The following is a 16994-nucleotide window of genomic DNA, read 5'->3' as shown; positions in this document are numbered from 1 at the left end:
CTAAGAGACACTAAATAAGATAAAGAATCTAAGAGACACTAAATAAGATAAAGAATCTAAGAGACACTAAATAAGATAAAGAATCTAAGAGACACTAAATAAGATAAAGAATCTAAGAGACACTAAATAAGACAAAGACATGAAGACAAAAGCAAAAATCAATACATTCTGGAACACAAAATAGATGTAATTGAGCTACTCTCTTAAAATAATTAAAACCCCATGTTTCCCAAAACCCCATGTTACCCAAAACCCCATGTTACCCAGAACCCCATGTTACCAAAACCCCATGTTACTAAAACCCATGTTACCCAAAACCCCATGTTACTTAAACCCCATGTTACCCAAAACCCCATGTTACCCAAAACCCCATGTTACCCAAAACCCCATGTTACCCAAAACTCCACGTTACCCAAAACTCCATGTTACCAAAACCCCATGTTACCCAAAACCCCATGTTACCAAAACCCCATGTTACCAAAACCCCATGTTACCCAAAACCCCATGTTACCAAAACCCCATGTTACCCAAAACCCCATGTTACCCAAAACCCCATGTTACCAAAACCCCATGTTACCCAAAACCCCATGTTACCAAAACCCCATGTTACCCAAAACCCCATGTTACCCAGAACCCCATGTTACCCAAAACCCCATGTTACCCAAAACCCCATGTTACCCAGAACCCCATGTTACCCAAAACCCCATGTTACCCAGAACCCCATGTTTCTCTGGTGGTAAAAACCAAACTAAAAGGAATAATGGTGGTTGCAGTCACTCCTTTTAGATTTCTTCCAAGGTTCTAGAAAGATAAACTAATTCTGAACTTGTTATTAAAATTAGAACCACTTCAGGTTTGTCACCACATTTTAAACACCAGTCCACTGCTGACCATCGATTTAAAACACAAAACTGACCTAAGATCAGCATGTAGGGTCAGCTTCATTCTACTCCTACTCCGTCCCCTGGGCTGCTCTCTCCTCTCCCGGTCCAGCTTCAGCTCTGGAGCTCAGAGAGACCATCTCCATGGCATTGACATCAAGATCCATGCTGCTCACCCTGTTCACTCTCTTCTGCCTCCTGGTGGGCTAGGGAGACACAGCACCAACAGTCAGACATTTACTCTCTAGTATCTCCATTCTCTCTCCCTCCCTCTCCCCCTCACCCTCTCCCTCTAGTTTAAATGACATGTAACGTCTGAGTAAATGTCTTTACCTTGTAGTACAGGTAGGAGGTGGTGATGGCTGTCAGTAGGATCAGCAGCACTACAACGTGTCTGATGATGAAGGCTGGCAGAGGAGAGGCTGCAAACAGAAACACCTTTGATGAGGGGACTGATCATCATCACATAGATCTGTGGGAAATCTGTCAATGACAAAGTTATAAGTCTGGTTCATGTTCAGCTACCTGTGATGGTGAGGGAGAGGAGCTCACTCTCAGAGGAGAAGATGTGAGAGAAAACATAATTGTCATAAACACAGCTGTAGTTCCCTTGGTGGGAGTCATCTGCAGCAGGGAAGAGGAAGGCAGCAGAGTGATTGACAGCTGGCTGGGTCTGGGTTCTGTTGGAGCCGGTGAACGTGAGGAGGAAGGAGCCTCCTGGGTACTGTGGCTGAGTGGAGCAGGTGATGGTGAAGCTGTAGTCCCTGAACACCTCGGGCCCCTGGTGGCCCCTGGAGACCCCTCCCATTGAGTCAGTTAGGGAGATATCAGGCTGGACCAGGAGATCTGTAACAATAAAAGAGAAGAAGAAAAACCTCTTCAACTAGTTTCCTATAGATATGACAATAACATCAGCATGTAACAGTGCTAGCCACCCTCCCTCACAGGGCAACATGAGTAGTGGGCCTACAGTCACTGAGACAACATATGTTGATATCAGGCTTAAGCAGGACATCTGGAACAAGAGGAGAGAAAAAGAAAACGTAGCTCCTCAACTACTTTCCTCATTTAGATATGACAATAACATGACATGTGACAGTGGTAGTGAGTAGAGACGTTCACTGAGATAACACTCAAATACAAATGCATTCTGGGATATTTAAGTTGTATTTGATTCCTACTTGACTGAGTGATATATTTTGTAAAGCAGACTGACAAGTTAAACAGTCATCATGAGAGGTGCAGAGGAAGTTGTATGAATGAAGGAAATCAGTTGAATATAATTATAATATGTTGATATTTCCTGAGCAGATCACTGTGAGTCCAGGAAGGAGATATAATACATGGACAAAAGTATGTGGAACTCAGCAGTGAGTTTTGAAAGGACTATTTTTATGCTCGAGGATCCGTTCTGTGAGTCTGTGCCAATTTGCGGCTGAGTCGTTGTTGCCCTAAGACAAAAAAAGGTAAAAGTCACTGAGCTCTTCATTCCACTGCCAATCTATGAAGATTGTACCAGCGTGTGCTCAATTTTATACACCTGTCAGCAATGGGTGTGGCTGAAACAGTCAAATCCACTAATGTCCACATACTTTTGGCCATATAGTGTATCTTGTTATTACCTAAGCAGATCACTGTGAGTCCAGGACGGAGAAAATAGATTCTTCTACACTCCCTCAGTGCGCGCTCAGACCCAGAACAGTGAACTAAAAACTCTCTAGTGGTGTTTCCAGGAAGTACTGAAACAGTGGAGCCACAACCCAGCTGTCTACACACTACTGCAGCTACATCCTCCTGGTTCCAGTCAGTTCCCACAGTCCTCCACTCTCCCTGGTCGTACCACTCCACTCCACCAGCACAGCGACTGCCTCCTCCCACCAGCCTCACATCATCAGGCTCTGAGAAAAGAAAAGAGAGAGACAGTAATCTTACTATTTTCTCACTAAAACACACCTATATTGTCTCTCATATTCTTCACTCCAGGTGAGAAACAATGTTGACTGAGTGACAAACTGTTTCTTACCTGAGCAGGTGAGTCCAACAGCATTACCAGGTAGGCAGGTGTTGTGTTTTCTGTCTGAGGTGTCACAGTCCAGGAGAAGGGACTCTTTGCCTTTACACTGGAACTCTTTATCCCAGGTCTGACCCTCACCTCCTCCATAGAGCCCCCCCTGTAGAGCTGCAGGAGCCCCACAGCCAAGCTCCCCACAGACTACCTCTGCATCCTGCCGGTCAAAGTCAGCTTCACACACTGAGGCCCAGGACTGATTGGACTTCACCTCCACTCTCCCAGAGCAGAGACCAGCTCCATCCACAAGCCGCACAAACTCTGGAGAAAAAGAGTTGGTTGAACATTCAATCAGTTTTGTTGATGACACTGTCAAGGACTAAACACAAATATGTTGGATAAAAGATTGTAGTTTGCTATGTTTGATACTGTAAGAGGTAGAAATGGGTTCTTAGTCACTCAGGATCAGGTTGGGAATAATGCAGGCAGGAGACAGGAATAAGTTCACTTCACTTTATAGAAAATAAACAGCTGGACATCCATCAGGCAGCTTCACTTCAGTACCATCTGAACTACAATGATCTGCCCATGAACATCTCCCATAAACCAATACGACGAACACAAATTTAATGTTTAAATACATCTGACATCTCTCCCTCTATTTAAATGAAATAAAAACACATAAAACATGATACATGGTAATATTGTATAATGTATAAATAAATCTCTCAATATGACCAGTCTCTTACCTGAACAGGTCACATGACGATAATATTCATCATTACAGTTACCAGGTCCTCCTATGATGTCACACTGTCTAATAGAAGACTCATTTCCATCACATCTGCTATATAGTCTGACTCCTCTTCTTCCATCTTCAATCAGAGGTCCTCCAGATTCAGCTACAGGATTCCCACAGTCCAGCTCTCTACACACAACCTTAGTCTCTCTCATCATGCTCCACCACCTAGAACATAGACCCAACCACTCTCCTTCATAGAAGACTTCCACTGTCCCAGAACAGGAAGTGGTCCCATTCACCAGTCTGACTGAGTATTTAGCTGTAAACAGCAGAGAGGAAAACACAGTGGTGAGGACAGATGATGACAGTGATTCTGTTATTCTAACAGCAGTAATGCTTTGTGGTTGACAAGTATTAGTAGTTCCATAAAACACTACTTGTTATTGGGTTTTAGAATGGTTTGTATGGACACATGAATTTCTCCATGTGGGATAATAAAGTTGACTAATATTGAACTGCTATAATCACTGTAGATTTATACTCTACCTACCTGGTGGACTGACGCTTTGAGCCTGGAGATCTGAGGAGAAAGAGAGAGACAGAGGAGAAAGAGAGAGACAGAGACAGAGGAGAAAGGGAGGAGTCAGAGGAAGAGAGAGACAGAGGAGAAAGGGAGGAGTCAGAGGAAGAGAGAGACAGAGGAGAAAGGGAGGAGTCAGAGGAAGAGAGAGACAGAGGAGAAAGGGAGGAGTCAGAGGAAGAGAGAGACAGAGGAGAAAGGGAGGAGTCAGAGGAGAAAGGGAGGAGAGAGGAAGAGAGAGACAGAGGAGAAAGGGAGGAGTCAGAGGAAGAGAGAGACAGAGGTTAAATGAACATCAACATGACCTTTCATGATGTGATGGGAAGACAGGCTTATCGTTGGTATGGTGCAACAACACCCATGTGTACATACATTCCTCTTCCATGGAAAGGTGAACCTCTCTTAGCAGATTAGTTTATATCAAGTCATATTTTATTTGTCACATAAACCGAATACAACAGTGAAATACTGACTTACAAACCCTTAACCAACAATGCAGTTTAAAGAAAAAAACTAAAAAAGAGAGATAAAAGTAACAAGTAATTAAAGAGCAGCAGTAAAATAACAATGTGGAGGCTATATACAGGGGGTACTGGTACAGAGTCAATGTGGAGGCTATATACAGGGGGTACCGGTACAGAGTCAATGTGGAGGCTATATACAGGGGTACCGGTACAGAGTCAATGTGGAGGCTATATACAGGGGGTACCGGTACAGAGTCAATGTGAAGGCTATATACAGGGGTACTGGTACAGAGTCAATGTGGAGGCTATATACAGGGGTACCGGTCAGAGTCAATGTGGAGGCTATATACAGGGGGTACCGGTACAGAGTCAATGTGGAGGCTATATACAGGGGGTACCGGTACAGAGTCAATGTGGAGGCTATATACAGGGGGTATCGGTACAGAGTCAATGTGGAGGCTATATACAGGGGGTACCGGTACAGAGTCAATGTGGAGGCTATATACAGGGGGTACTGGTACAGAGTCAATGTGGAGGCTATATACAGGGGGTACTGGTACAGAGTCAATGTGGAGGCTATATACAGGGGGTACTGGTACAGAGTCAATGTGGAGGCTATATACAGGGGTACTGGTACAGAGTCAATGTGGAGGCTATATACAGGGGGTACTGGTACAGAGTCAATGTGGAGGCTATATACAGGGGTACTGGTACAGAGTCAATGTGGAGGCTATATACAGGGGGTACTGGTACAGAGTCAATGTGGAGGCTATATACAGGGGGTACCAGTACAGAGTCAGTGTGGAGGCTATATACAGGGGGTACCGGTACAGAGTCAATGTGAAGACTATATACAGGGTGTTACGGTACAGAGTCAATGTGAAGACTATATACAGGGGTACCGGTACAGAGTCAATGTGGAGGCTATATACAGGGGTACCAGTACAGAGTCAATGTGGAGGCTATATACAGGGGTACCGGTACAGAGTCAATGTGGAGGCTATATACAGGGGGTACCGGTACAGAGTCAATGTGGAGGCTATATACAGGGGGTACCGGTACAGAGTCAATGTGGAGGCTATATACAGGGGGTACCGGTACAGAGTCAATGTGGAGGCTATATACAGGGGGTACTGGTACAGAGTCAATGTGGAGGCTATATACAGGGGGTACTGGTACAGAGTCAATGTGGAGGCTATATACAGGGGTACTGGTACAGAGTCAATGTGGAGGCTATATACAGGGGGTACTGGTACAGAGTCAATGTGGAGGCTATATACAGGGGTACTGGTACAGAGTCAATGTGGAGGCTATATACAGGGGGTACTGGTACAGAGTCAATGTGGAGGCTATATACAGGGGTACTGGTACAGAGTCAATGTGGAGGCTATATACAGGGGGTACTGGTACAGAGTCAATGTGGAGGCTATATACAGGGGGTACTGGTGCAGAGTCAATGTGGAGGCTATATACAGGGGTACCAGTACAGAGTCAATGTGGAGGCTATATACAGGGGGTACCGGTACAGAGTCAATGTGAAGACTATATACAGGGTGTTACGGTACAGAGTCAATGTGAAGACTATATACAGGGGTACCGGTACAGAGTCAATGTGGAGGCTATATACAGGGGTACCAGTACAGAGTCAATGTGGAGGCTATATACAGGGGTACTGGTACAGAGTCAATGTGAAGACTATATACAGGGTACCGGTACAGAGTCAATGTGGAGACTATATACAGGGGTACCAGTACAGAGTCAATGTGGAGGCTATATACAGGGGGTACCGGTACAGAGTCAATGTGGAGGCTATATACAGGGGGTACCGGTACAGAGTCAATGTGAAGACTATATACAGGGGTACCAGTACAGAGTCAATGTGGAGGATATATACAGGGGTACTGGTACAGAGTCAATGTGAAGACTATATACAGGGGGTATTGGTACAGAGTCAATGTGGAGGCTGAATACAGGGGTACCAGTACAGAGTCAATGTGGAGGCTATATACAGGGGGTACTGGTACAGAGTCAATGTGGAGGCTATATACAGGGGGTACCGGTACAGAGTCAATGTGGAGGCTATATACAGGGGTACTGGTACAGAGTCAATGTGGAGGCTATATACAGGGGTACTGGTACAGAGTCAATGTGGAGGCTATATACAGGGGGTACCGGTACAGAGTCAATGTGGAGGCTATATACAGGGGGTACCGGTACAGAGTCAATGTGGAGGCTATATACAGGGGGTACCGGTACAGAGTCAATGTGGAGGCTATATACAGGGGTTACTGGTACAGAGTCAATGTGGAGGCTATATACAGGGGGTACTGGTACAGAGTCAATGTGGAGGCTATATACAGGGGTACCGGTACAGAGTCAATGTGGAGGCTATATACAGGGGTACTGGTACAGAGTCAATGTGGAGGCTATATACAGGGGGTACCAGTACAGAGTCAATGTGGAGGCTATATACAGGGGTACCGGTACAGAGTCAATGTGGAGGCTATATACAGGGGGTACCGGTACAGAGTCAATGTGGAGGCTATATACAGGGGTACCGGTACAGAGTCAATGTGGAGGCTATATACAGGGGTACCGGTACAGAGTCAATGTGGAGGCTATATACAGGGGTACCGGTACAGAGTCAATGTGGAGGCTATATACAGGGGTATTGGTACAGAGTCAATGTGGAGGCTATATACAGGGGTACTAGTACAGAGTCAATGTGGAGGCTATATACAGGGGTACTGGTACAGAGTCAATGTGGAGGCTATATACAGGGGGTACCGGTACAGAGTCAATGTGGAGGCTATATACAGGGGTACCGGTACAGAGTCAATGTGGAGGCTATATACAGGGGGTACTGGTACAGAGTCAATGTGCTGGAGTACATATGGTAATTGAGGTAATATGTACACGTAGGTGGAGTTATTAAAGTGATAATAACAGAGAGTAGCAGCATTATAGAAGTGGGGGGGGGGGGGGGGGGGACAATGAAAATAGTCTGGGAAGATTTTCAGGAGTCTTGTGGCTTGGGGTTAGAAGATGTTTAGAAGCCTCTTGAACCTAGACTTGGGGCACCGGGACTGGGACCGCATGCCGTGCGATAACAGAGAGAACAGTCTATGACTAGGATGGCTGGAGTCGTTGACCATTTTTAGGGCCTTCCTCTGACACCGCCTGGTATAGAGGTCCTGGATGGCAGGAAGCTTGGCCCCAGTGATGTACTGGGCCGTAGGCACTACCCTCTGTCGTGCCTTGCGGTCGGAGGCCAAGCAGTTGCCATACCAGGGAGTGTTGCAACCTGTCAGGATGCTCTCGATGGTGCAGCTGTAGAACCTTTTGAGGATCTGAGGACCCATGCCAAATCTTAGAAATACAGCTAAACCTGCGGTATGGCTAAATGGGGTGTGTAGAAATACTGCAGGGGATATGGGAAAGAGTTGAGTTATGAACTAGACTAGGAGAGAAAATTAAAACCACAAGTCCAAATCCCTCCATCCTTGGCTAATATAGGAAAGGGACAATTTTAGCTAGCTGGACAACAATACAATGAGATGCATTCATGTTTTTTTTCTGTCAATTATGACGTCTGGCTTGTGATGTGATTGGTCTGAAGCCAAATCCAACATGGCTTCCCTTTACACTTTTATTTGGTGCGCCAGGACCAATCACAGCTGAGCTCACTCAGTTTAGCTCAACGCTGATTGGCTATTAATTAATAAAACATTCATCAAGGGAGGCCAAATTATTAAATATTTACTGACTAGAAATATAATAAACCCACACAGTATCTAGAACTACACAACAACAAAATGTCAAAGTGAATTTAAATGCTATTTGGCCCTAAACAGACAATACACGGTGGCAGACTATCTGACCACTGTGACTGATAGAAAACAGAGAAGAAATGGACAATGTACAGACTCAGTGAGCATGGCCTTGCTATTGAGCCCACTGTGTGCCCACTGCCCACAAACTGAGGTGGAAACGGAGCTGTACTTCCTAACCTCCTGCCAAATGTACGACGATATAGGAGACATATTCTCTCAGATTACAAAGACCCCCAAATAATTTGAAAACAAATATAATATTGACAAGCTCCTGTATCTGTTAGGTAAAATACCACAGTGTGCAATCATGTCAGCAGAATGTGTGACCTGTTGTGATGAGAACAGGGTAACCAGTGGAGAACAAACACCACAGTAAATACAACCTAGGACTAGATTTATCACTTTAGTTCATTTCCCTTGACATTTGTACTTCTACTTTTTGTACACACAGCTCACACTCTCTTACACACACCAGCTGGCTGAGAGAGCACTAGTGGAGAAAGCTGGCTGAGAGGGCCCTAGTGGAGCCGACTGGTTAAGAGGGCCCTAGAGGAGCCAGCTTGACTGAAAGGGCCCTAGTGGAGCCAGGTGGCTGAGAAGGCCCTAGTGGAGCCAGGTGGCTGAGAGGACCCTAGAGGAGCCAGCTTGACTGAGAGGGCCCTAGTGGAGCCAGGTGGCTGAGAGGGCCCTAGTGGAGTCAGGTGGCTGAGAGGGCCCTAGTGGAGCCAGCTGGCTGAGAGGGCCCTAGTGGAGCCAGCTGGCTGAGAGGGCCCTAGTGGAGCCAGGTGGCTGAGAGGGCCCTAGTGGAGTCAGGTGGCTGAGAGGGCCCTAATGGAGCCAGCTGACTGAGAGGGCCCTAGTAGAGCCAGCTGGTTGAGAGGGCCCTAGTGGAGCCAGCTTGGCTGAGAGGGCCCTAGTGGAGCCAGCTTGGCTGAGAGGGCCCTAGTGGAGCCAGGTGGCTGAGAGGGCCCTAGTGGAGCCAGGTGGCTGAGAGGGCCCTAGTGGAGCCAGGTGGCTGAGAGGGCCCTAGTGGAGCCAGGTGGCTGAGAGGGCCCTAGTGGAGCCAGCTTGACTGAGAGGGCCCTAGTGGAGCCAGGTGGCTGAGAGGGCCCTAGTGGAGTCAGGTGGCTGAGAGGGCCCTAATGGAGCCAGCTGACTGAGAGGGCCCTAGTAGAGCCAGCTGGTTGAGAGGGCCCTAGAGGAGCCAGCTTGGCTGAGAGGGCCCTAGTGGAGCCAGCTTGGCTGAGAGGGCCCTAGTGGAGCCAGGTTGGCTGAGAGGGCCCTAGTGGAGCCAGCTGACTGAGAGGGCCCTAGTAGAGCCAGCTGGTTAAGAGGGCCCTAGAGGAGCCAGCTTGGCTGAGAGGGCCCTAGTGGAGCCAGCTGACTGAGAGGGCACTAGTGGAGCCAGCTGGTTGAGAGGGCCCTAGTGGAGCAGGCTGTCTGAGAGGGCCCTAGTGGAGCAGGCTGGCTGAGAGGGCCCTAGTGGAGCAGGCTGGCTGAGAGGGCCCTAGTGGAGCAGGCTGGCTGAGAGGGCCCTAGTGGAGCAGGCTGGCTGAGAGGGCCCTAGTGGAGCAGGCTGTCTGAGAGGGCCCTAGTGGAGCAGGCTGGCTGAGAGGGCCCTAGTGGAGCAGGCTGGCTGAGAGGGCCCTAGTGGAGCAGGCTGGCTGAGAGGGCCCTAGTGGAGCAGGCTGGCTGAGAGGGCCCTAGTGGAACAGGCTGGCTGAAAGGTCCCTAGTGGAGCAGACTGACTGAGAGGGCCCTAGTGGAGCAGGCTGACTGAGAGGGCCATAGTGGAGCCAGCTAGCTGAGAAGGCCCTAGTGGAGCCAGGTGGCTGAGAGGGCCCTAGTGGAGCAGACTGGCTGAGAGGGCCCTAGTAGAGCCAGCTAGCTGAGAGGGCCCTAGTGGAGCCAGCTAGCTGAGAGGGCCCTAGTGGAGCCAGGTGGCTGAGAGGGCCCTAGTGGAGCAGACTGGCTGAGAGGGCCCTAATAGAGCCAGCTAGCTGAGAGGGCCCTAGTGGAGCCAGATGGCTGAGAGGGCCCTAGTGGAGCAGACTGGCTGAGAGGGCCCTAATAGAGCCAGCTAGCTGAGAGGGCCCTAGTGGAGCAGACTGGCTGAGAGGGCCCTAGTGGAGCAGACTGGCTGAGAGGGCCCTAGTAGAGCCAGCTAGCTGAGAGGGCCCTAGTGGAGCAGACTGGCTGAGAGGGCCCTAGTGGAGCAGACTGGCTGAGAGGGCCCTAGTGGAGCAGGCTGGCTGAGAGGGCCCTAGTGGAGCAGACTGGCTGAGAGGGCCCTAGTGGTGCAGACTGGCTGAGAGGGCCCTAGTGGAGCAGACTGGCTGAGAGGGCCCTAGTGGAGCAGACTGTCTGAGAGGGACCTAGTGGAGCAGACTGACTGAGAGGGCCCTAGTGGAGCAGGCTGGCTGAGAGGGCCCTAGTGGAGCAGACTGGCTGAGAGGGCCCTAGTGGAGCAGACTGGCTGAGAGGGCCCTAGTGGAGCAGACTGGCTGAGAGGGCCCTAGTGGAGCAGACTGGCTGAGAGGGCCCTAGTGGAGCAGACTGGCTGAGAGGGCCGTAGTGGAGCAGGCTGGCTGAGAGGGCGCTAGTGGAGCAGACTGGCTGAGAGGGCCCTAGTGGAGCAGGCTGGCTGAGAGGGCCCTAGTGGAGCAGACTGGCTGAGAGGGCCCTAGTGGAGCAGGCTGGCTGAGAGGGCCCTAGTGGAGCAGGCTGGCTGAGAGGGCCCTAGTGGAGCAGGCTGGCTGAGAGGGCCCTAGTGGAGCCCTTCCTTTACTATTTCTCTCCCCTCCCCCATCTCTTCCCTCCCCTTCTCTCTCCTCCACAAATCTCTCTCTCCCCTCTCCTTTTCTCTCCGTTACCCTCCTCCCTCCCCTACCCTCCTTTCTCCCCGTCCCTCCTCTGTCCCCTCCCATCCTCTGCTCTCCCCACCCCTCCTCTCTCCTCCCTCTGGCTCTGCTCATCTCTCTCTTGCGCACACACTCCCTCTCTCTCTCTCTCTCTCTCTCTCTCTCTCTCTCTCTCTCCTGACATATAGTGTTGGACCTGTTGATCTTGACTCAGCTCATAGACCTCTATCATCTACACCCCTCCCTTCTCCTACTCTAACATAACACCAATATAATATATACTCTCATTCATTTACATAGAGACAGATACAATCAATCATTGACACACTGAATATACAACAGTCAGATGCATGACACCATCACAACTTAACTGACATTAGTGCCTGTCCCCAGATGGACAGTTAGGCTACAGTAAAGTACATTTACAGGTGATCACATCATTGTCCTGCTTAGAGACACATTTTTACTGTCTGCTTCCAGTTGCATGTTATTTTACTAGCCCTGGAAATGGTAACATATCTTACAATATCAAAACATATCTCAGTAACTGTCACTGTAGGAGTGGCCATAAGAGGAACTGTCCTGTCAGTGTGTTTTTACTGCTGGCTCAAAACAACACATGACCTGCATACAGGATATGATTCATGTGTGAGTACTAAAAGCATATGAATATAGTATATTATAGTATATTTATTATATATGTGGGTCTGATAAGTAAACACTCTTAATGGTTGCTGTTTTATCACTCAGAAGAACATTGGACACTATGTAACCAAACACATGTGAAACCTCATGATGTGAGTGATAAGAAGTGTTTAAAAAGGTGAGTTCTGAACCCTGTAGACTACTGCACTACTTCTGAAGAAGACCAGAGTCATTTCAGAATGAAGACTGCTATAGTTCTGACGCTGTTGCTGTTCTGTCTGTCTGGGGCCTGGACTCGGGGAGAGAGTGGAGGGGTGACTAGTAGTTCTGTCTGTCTGTCTGTCTGTCTGTCTGTCTGTCTGTCTGTCTGTCTGTCTGTCTGTCTGTCTGTCTGTCTGTCTGTCTGTCTGTCTGTCTGTCTGTCTGTCTGTCTGTCTGTCTGTCTGTCTGTCTGTCTGTCGCCTGGACTCAGGGAGAGAGTGGAGGGGTGACTAGTAGTTCTGTCTGTCTGTCTGTCTGGGGCCTGGACTCATGGAGAGAGTGGAGGGGTGACTAGTAGTTCTGTCTGTCTGTCTGTCTGTCTGTCTGTCTGTCTGTCTGTCTGTCTGTCTGTCTGTATGTTTGTCTGTCTGTATGTTTGTCTGTCTGTCTGTCTGTCTGTCTGTCTGTCTGTCTGTCTGTCTGTCTGTCTGTCTGTCTGTCTGTCTGTCTGTCTGTCTGTCTGTCTGTCTGTCTGTCTGTCGCCTGGACTCAGGGAGAGAGTGGAGGGGTGACTAGTAGTTCTGTCTGTCTGTCTGTCTGTCTGTCTGTCTGTCTGTCTGGGGGAGAGGTCACTAAGGGTCAAGGTGCTGAGCTGGACCTCTGGGCTGAGCTGATGTCTGGTGTCACTGATGGAATCACTAATGATCAATAACCCCTTGACCACTGGGAAATAAAAAACTGGAGGGAAATCACACAAGACTGACAGCCTGTGAGTTTATTAAAAGCATTCAGTGAAAACATGACAGTTTAGAGAACATCAGGTCTTTATCTGGAAAGAGTAAATAACATAACAGCAACATCATCTGAACTCACAACTATTCACTGAGTGGACAAAACATTAGGAACACCTTCCTGATATTGAGTTAAACCCCCACCTTTAGACCTCAGAATATGTTGACTCTAAAGCTTCCTTCACTTGTGTCCAGTTGGCTGGATGTCCTTTGGGTGGTGGACCATTCTAGATACACATGGGGTTTTCTAGAACACTAAATAAGATAAAGAATCTAAATAAGATAAAGAATCTAAGAGACACTAAATAAGATAAAGAATCTAAGAGACACTAAATAAGATAAAGAATCTAAGAGACACTAAATAAGATAAAGACATGAAGACAAAAGCAACAATCAATACATTCTGGAACACAAAATAGATGTAATTGAGCTACTCGCTTAAAATAATTTAAACCCCATGTTACCTCAAACCCCATGTTACCCAGAACCCCATGTTACCCAAAACCCCATGTTACCAAAACCTCATGTTACCCAAACCCCATGTTACCCAGAACCCCATGTTACCCAAAACACCATGTTACCATGGTGGTCCCGTGTGGCTCAGTTGGTAGAGCATGGCGCTTGCAACGCCAGGGTTGTGGGTTCATTCCCCACGGGGGGACCAGGATGAATATGTATGAACTTTCCAATTTGTAAGTCGCTCTGGATAAGAGCGTCTGCTAAATGACTTAAATGTAAATGTACCAAAACCCCATGTTACCAAAACCCCATGTTACACAATATCCCATGTTAGCAAAACCCCATGTTACCCAGAACCCCATGTTACCCCAAACCCCATGTTACCAAAACCCCATGTCACCAAAACCCCATGTTACTCAAACCCCATGTTACCCTGAACCCCATGTTACCCTGAACCCCATGTTATCCAAAACCCCATGTTACCCAGAACCCCATGTTACCCTGAACCCCATGTTACCCTGAACCCCATGTTACCCAGAACCCCATGTTTCTCTGGTGGTAAAAACCAAACTAAAAGGAATAATGGTGGTTGCAGTCACTCCTTTTAGATTCCTTCCAAGGTTCTAGAAAGATAAACTAATTCTGAACTTGTTATTAAAATTAGAACCACCAGTCCACTGCTGACCATCGATTTAAAACACAAAACTGATCTAAGATCAGCATGTAGGGTCAGCTTCATTCTACTCCTACTCCGTCCCCTGGGCTGCTCTCTCCTCTCCCGGTCCAGCTTCAGCTCTGGAGCTCAGAGAGACCATCTCCATGGCATTGACATCAAGATCCATGCTGCTCACCCTGTTCACTCTCTTCTGCCTCCTGGTGGGCTAGGGAGACACAGCACCAACAGTCAGACATTTACTCTCTAGTATCTCCATTCTCTCTCCCTCCCTCTCCTCCTCACCCTCTCCCTCCCTCTCCCCCTCACCCTCTCCCTCCAGTTTAAATGACTTGTAACGTCTGAGTAAATGTCTTTACCTTGTAGTACAGGTAGGAGGTGGTGATGGCTGTCAGTAGGAGCAGCAGCACTACAACGTGTCTGATGATGAAGGCTGGCAGAGGAGAGGCTGCAAACAGAAACACCTTTGATGAGGGGACTGATCATCATCACATAGATCTGTGGGAAATCTGTCAATGACAAAGTTATAAGTCTGGTTCATGTTCAGTTACCTGTGATGGTGAGGGAGAGGAGCTCACTCTCAGAGGAGAAGTTATGAGAGAAAACATAATTGTCATAAACACAGCTGTAGTTCCCTTGGTGGGAGTCATCTGCAGCAGGGAAGAGGAAGGCAGCAGAGTGATTGACAGCTGGCTGGGTCTGGGTTCTGTTGGAGCCGGTGAACGTGAGGAGGAAGGAGCCTCCTGGGTACTGTGACTGAGTGGAGCAGGTGATGGTGAAGTTGTAGCCCCTGAACATCTCGGGCCCCTGGTGGCCCCTGGAGACCCCTCCCATTGAGTCAGTCAGGGAGATATCAGGCTGGACCAGGAGATCTGTAACAATAAAAGAGAAGAAGAAAAACCTCTTCAACTAGTTTCCTATAGATATGACAATAACATCAGCATGTAACAGTGCCAGCCACCCTCCCTCACAGGGCAACATGAGTAGTGGGCCTACAGTCACTGAGACAACATATGTTGATATCAGGCTTAAGCAGGACATCTGGAACAAGAGGAGAGAAAAAGAAAACGTAGCTCCTCAACTACTTTCCTCATTTAGATATGACAATAACATGACATGTGACAGTGGTAGTGAGTAGAGACGTTCACTGAGATAACACTCAAATACAAAACATTCTGGGATATTTAAGTTGTATTTGATTCCTACTTGACTGAGTGATATATTTTGTAAAGCAGACTGACAAGTTAAACAGTCATCATGAGAGGTGCAGAGGAAGTTGTATGAATGAAGGAAATCAGTTGAATATAATTATAATATGTTGATATTTCCTGAGCAGATCACTGTGAGTCCAGGAAGGAGATATAATACATGGACAAAAGTATGTGGAACTCAGCAGTGAGTTTTACAACAGAGGATTATTTTTACGCTCTACGTGGTTCAGCACTCGGCGGTCCGTTCTGTGAGCTTGTGTTGTCTACCACTTCGCGGCTGAGCCGTTGTTGCTCCTAGACGTGCCACGTTAAGTCACTGAGATCTTCAGTAAGTCCATTCTACTGGTAATGTTTGTCTATGGAGATTGCATGGCTGTGTACTCAATTTTAAACACCTGTCAGCAACATGTGTGGCTGAAATAGCCGAATCCACATATGTCCACATACCTTTGGCCATATAGTGTATCTTGTTCTTACCTGAGCAGATCACTGTGAGTCCAGGAGAGAGATCATACATTCTGGAACACTCCCTCAGTGAAGACTCAGACCCAGAACAGTAAACTTCAATCTCTCCAGTGGTGTTTCCAGGAAGTACTGAAACAGTGGAGCCACAACCCAGCTGTCTACACACTACTGCAGCTACATCCTCCTGGTCCTCGTCCTCAGTTCCCACAGTCCTCCACTCTCCCTGGTCGTACCACTCCACTCCACCAGCACAGCGACTGCCTCCTCCCACCAGCCTCACATCATCAGGCTCTGAGAAAAGAAAAGAGAGAGACAGTAATCTTACTATTTTCTCACTAAAACACACCTATATTGTCTCTCATATTCTTCACTCCAGGTGAGAAACAATGTTGATTGGTTGTCAAACTGTTTCTTACCTGAGCAGGTGAGTCCAACAGCATTACCAGGTAGGCAGGTGTTGTGTTTTCTGTCTGAGGTGTCACAGTCCAGGAGAAGGGACTCTTTGCCTTTACACTGGAACTCTTTATCCCAGGTCTGACCCTCACCTCCTCCATAGAGCCCCCCCTGTAGAGCTGCAGGAGCCCCACAGCCAAGCTCCCCACAGACTACCTCTGCATCCTGCCGGTCAAAGTCAGCTTCACACACTGAGGCCCAGGACTGATTGGACTTCACCTCCACTCTCCCAGAGCAGAGACCAGCTCCATCCACAAGCCGCACAGACTCTGGAGAAAAAGAGTTGGTTGAACATTCAATCAGTTTTGTTGATGACACTGTCAAGGACTAAACACAAATATGTTGGATAAAAGATTGTAGTTTGCTATGTTTGATACTGTAAGAGGTAGAAATGGGTTCTTAGTCACTCAGGATCGGGTTGGGAATAATGCAGGCAGGAGACAGGAATAAGTTCACTTCACTTTATAGAAAATAAACAGCTGGACATCCATCAGGCAGCTTCACTTCAGTACCATCTGAACTACAATGATCTGCCCATGAACATCTCCCATAAACCAATATGACAAACACAAATATAATGTTTAAATACATCTGACATCTCTCCCTCTATTTAAATGAAATAAAAACACATAAAACATGATACATGGTAATATTGTATAATGTATAAATAAATCTGTCAATATGACCAGTCTCTTACCTGAACAGGTCACATGATGATAATATTCAC

The 16994-nt window shown here is 47.7% G+C and overlaps 1 protein-coding gene across 1 annotated transcript; it reads right to left on the bottom strand.

Moving 5' to 3' along the window:
• Positions 1–14503: 14503 nt before the first annotated feature.
• Positions 14504–16176, bottom strand: LOC139579775 (CD5 antigen-like). The gene is made up of 3 exons (XM_071408595.1): positions 16161–16176; positions 15827–16105; positions 14504–15010 (listed from the first exon to the last, which is right to left on the bottom strand). Exons 1-3 carry the CDS (start codon positions 16174–16176, stop codon positions 14682–14684), a joined length of 624 nt encoding a protein of 207 aa, XP_071264696.1. The 3' UTR covers positions 14504–14681.
• Positions 16177–16994: the final 818 nt, after the last annotated feature.

Source organism: Salvelinus alpinus, chromosome 6 (genome assembly GCF_045679555.1).
Source record: "Salvelinus alpinus chromosome 6, SLU_Salpinus.1, whole genome shotgun sequence".
NCBI classification, from domain to species: Eukaryota; Metazoa; Chordata; class Actinopteri; order Salmoniformes; family Salmonidae; genus Salvelinus; species Salvelinus alpinus.
The sequence above is the reverse complement of the archived record's forward strand: the minus strand, read 5'-3'. Positions and strand labels throughout refer to the sequence as shown.

What these genes read in the sequence shown, in the direction of transcription:
- LOC139579775 (XM_071408595.1), bottom strand. An exon ending in ACTCACAGTGATCTGCTCAG is followed by an intron (nt 15,011 to 15,826) that starts GTAAGAACAAGA and finishes TTATTGTTACAG; the next exon opens with ATCTCCTGGTCCAGCCTGAT.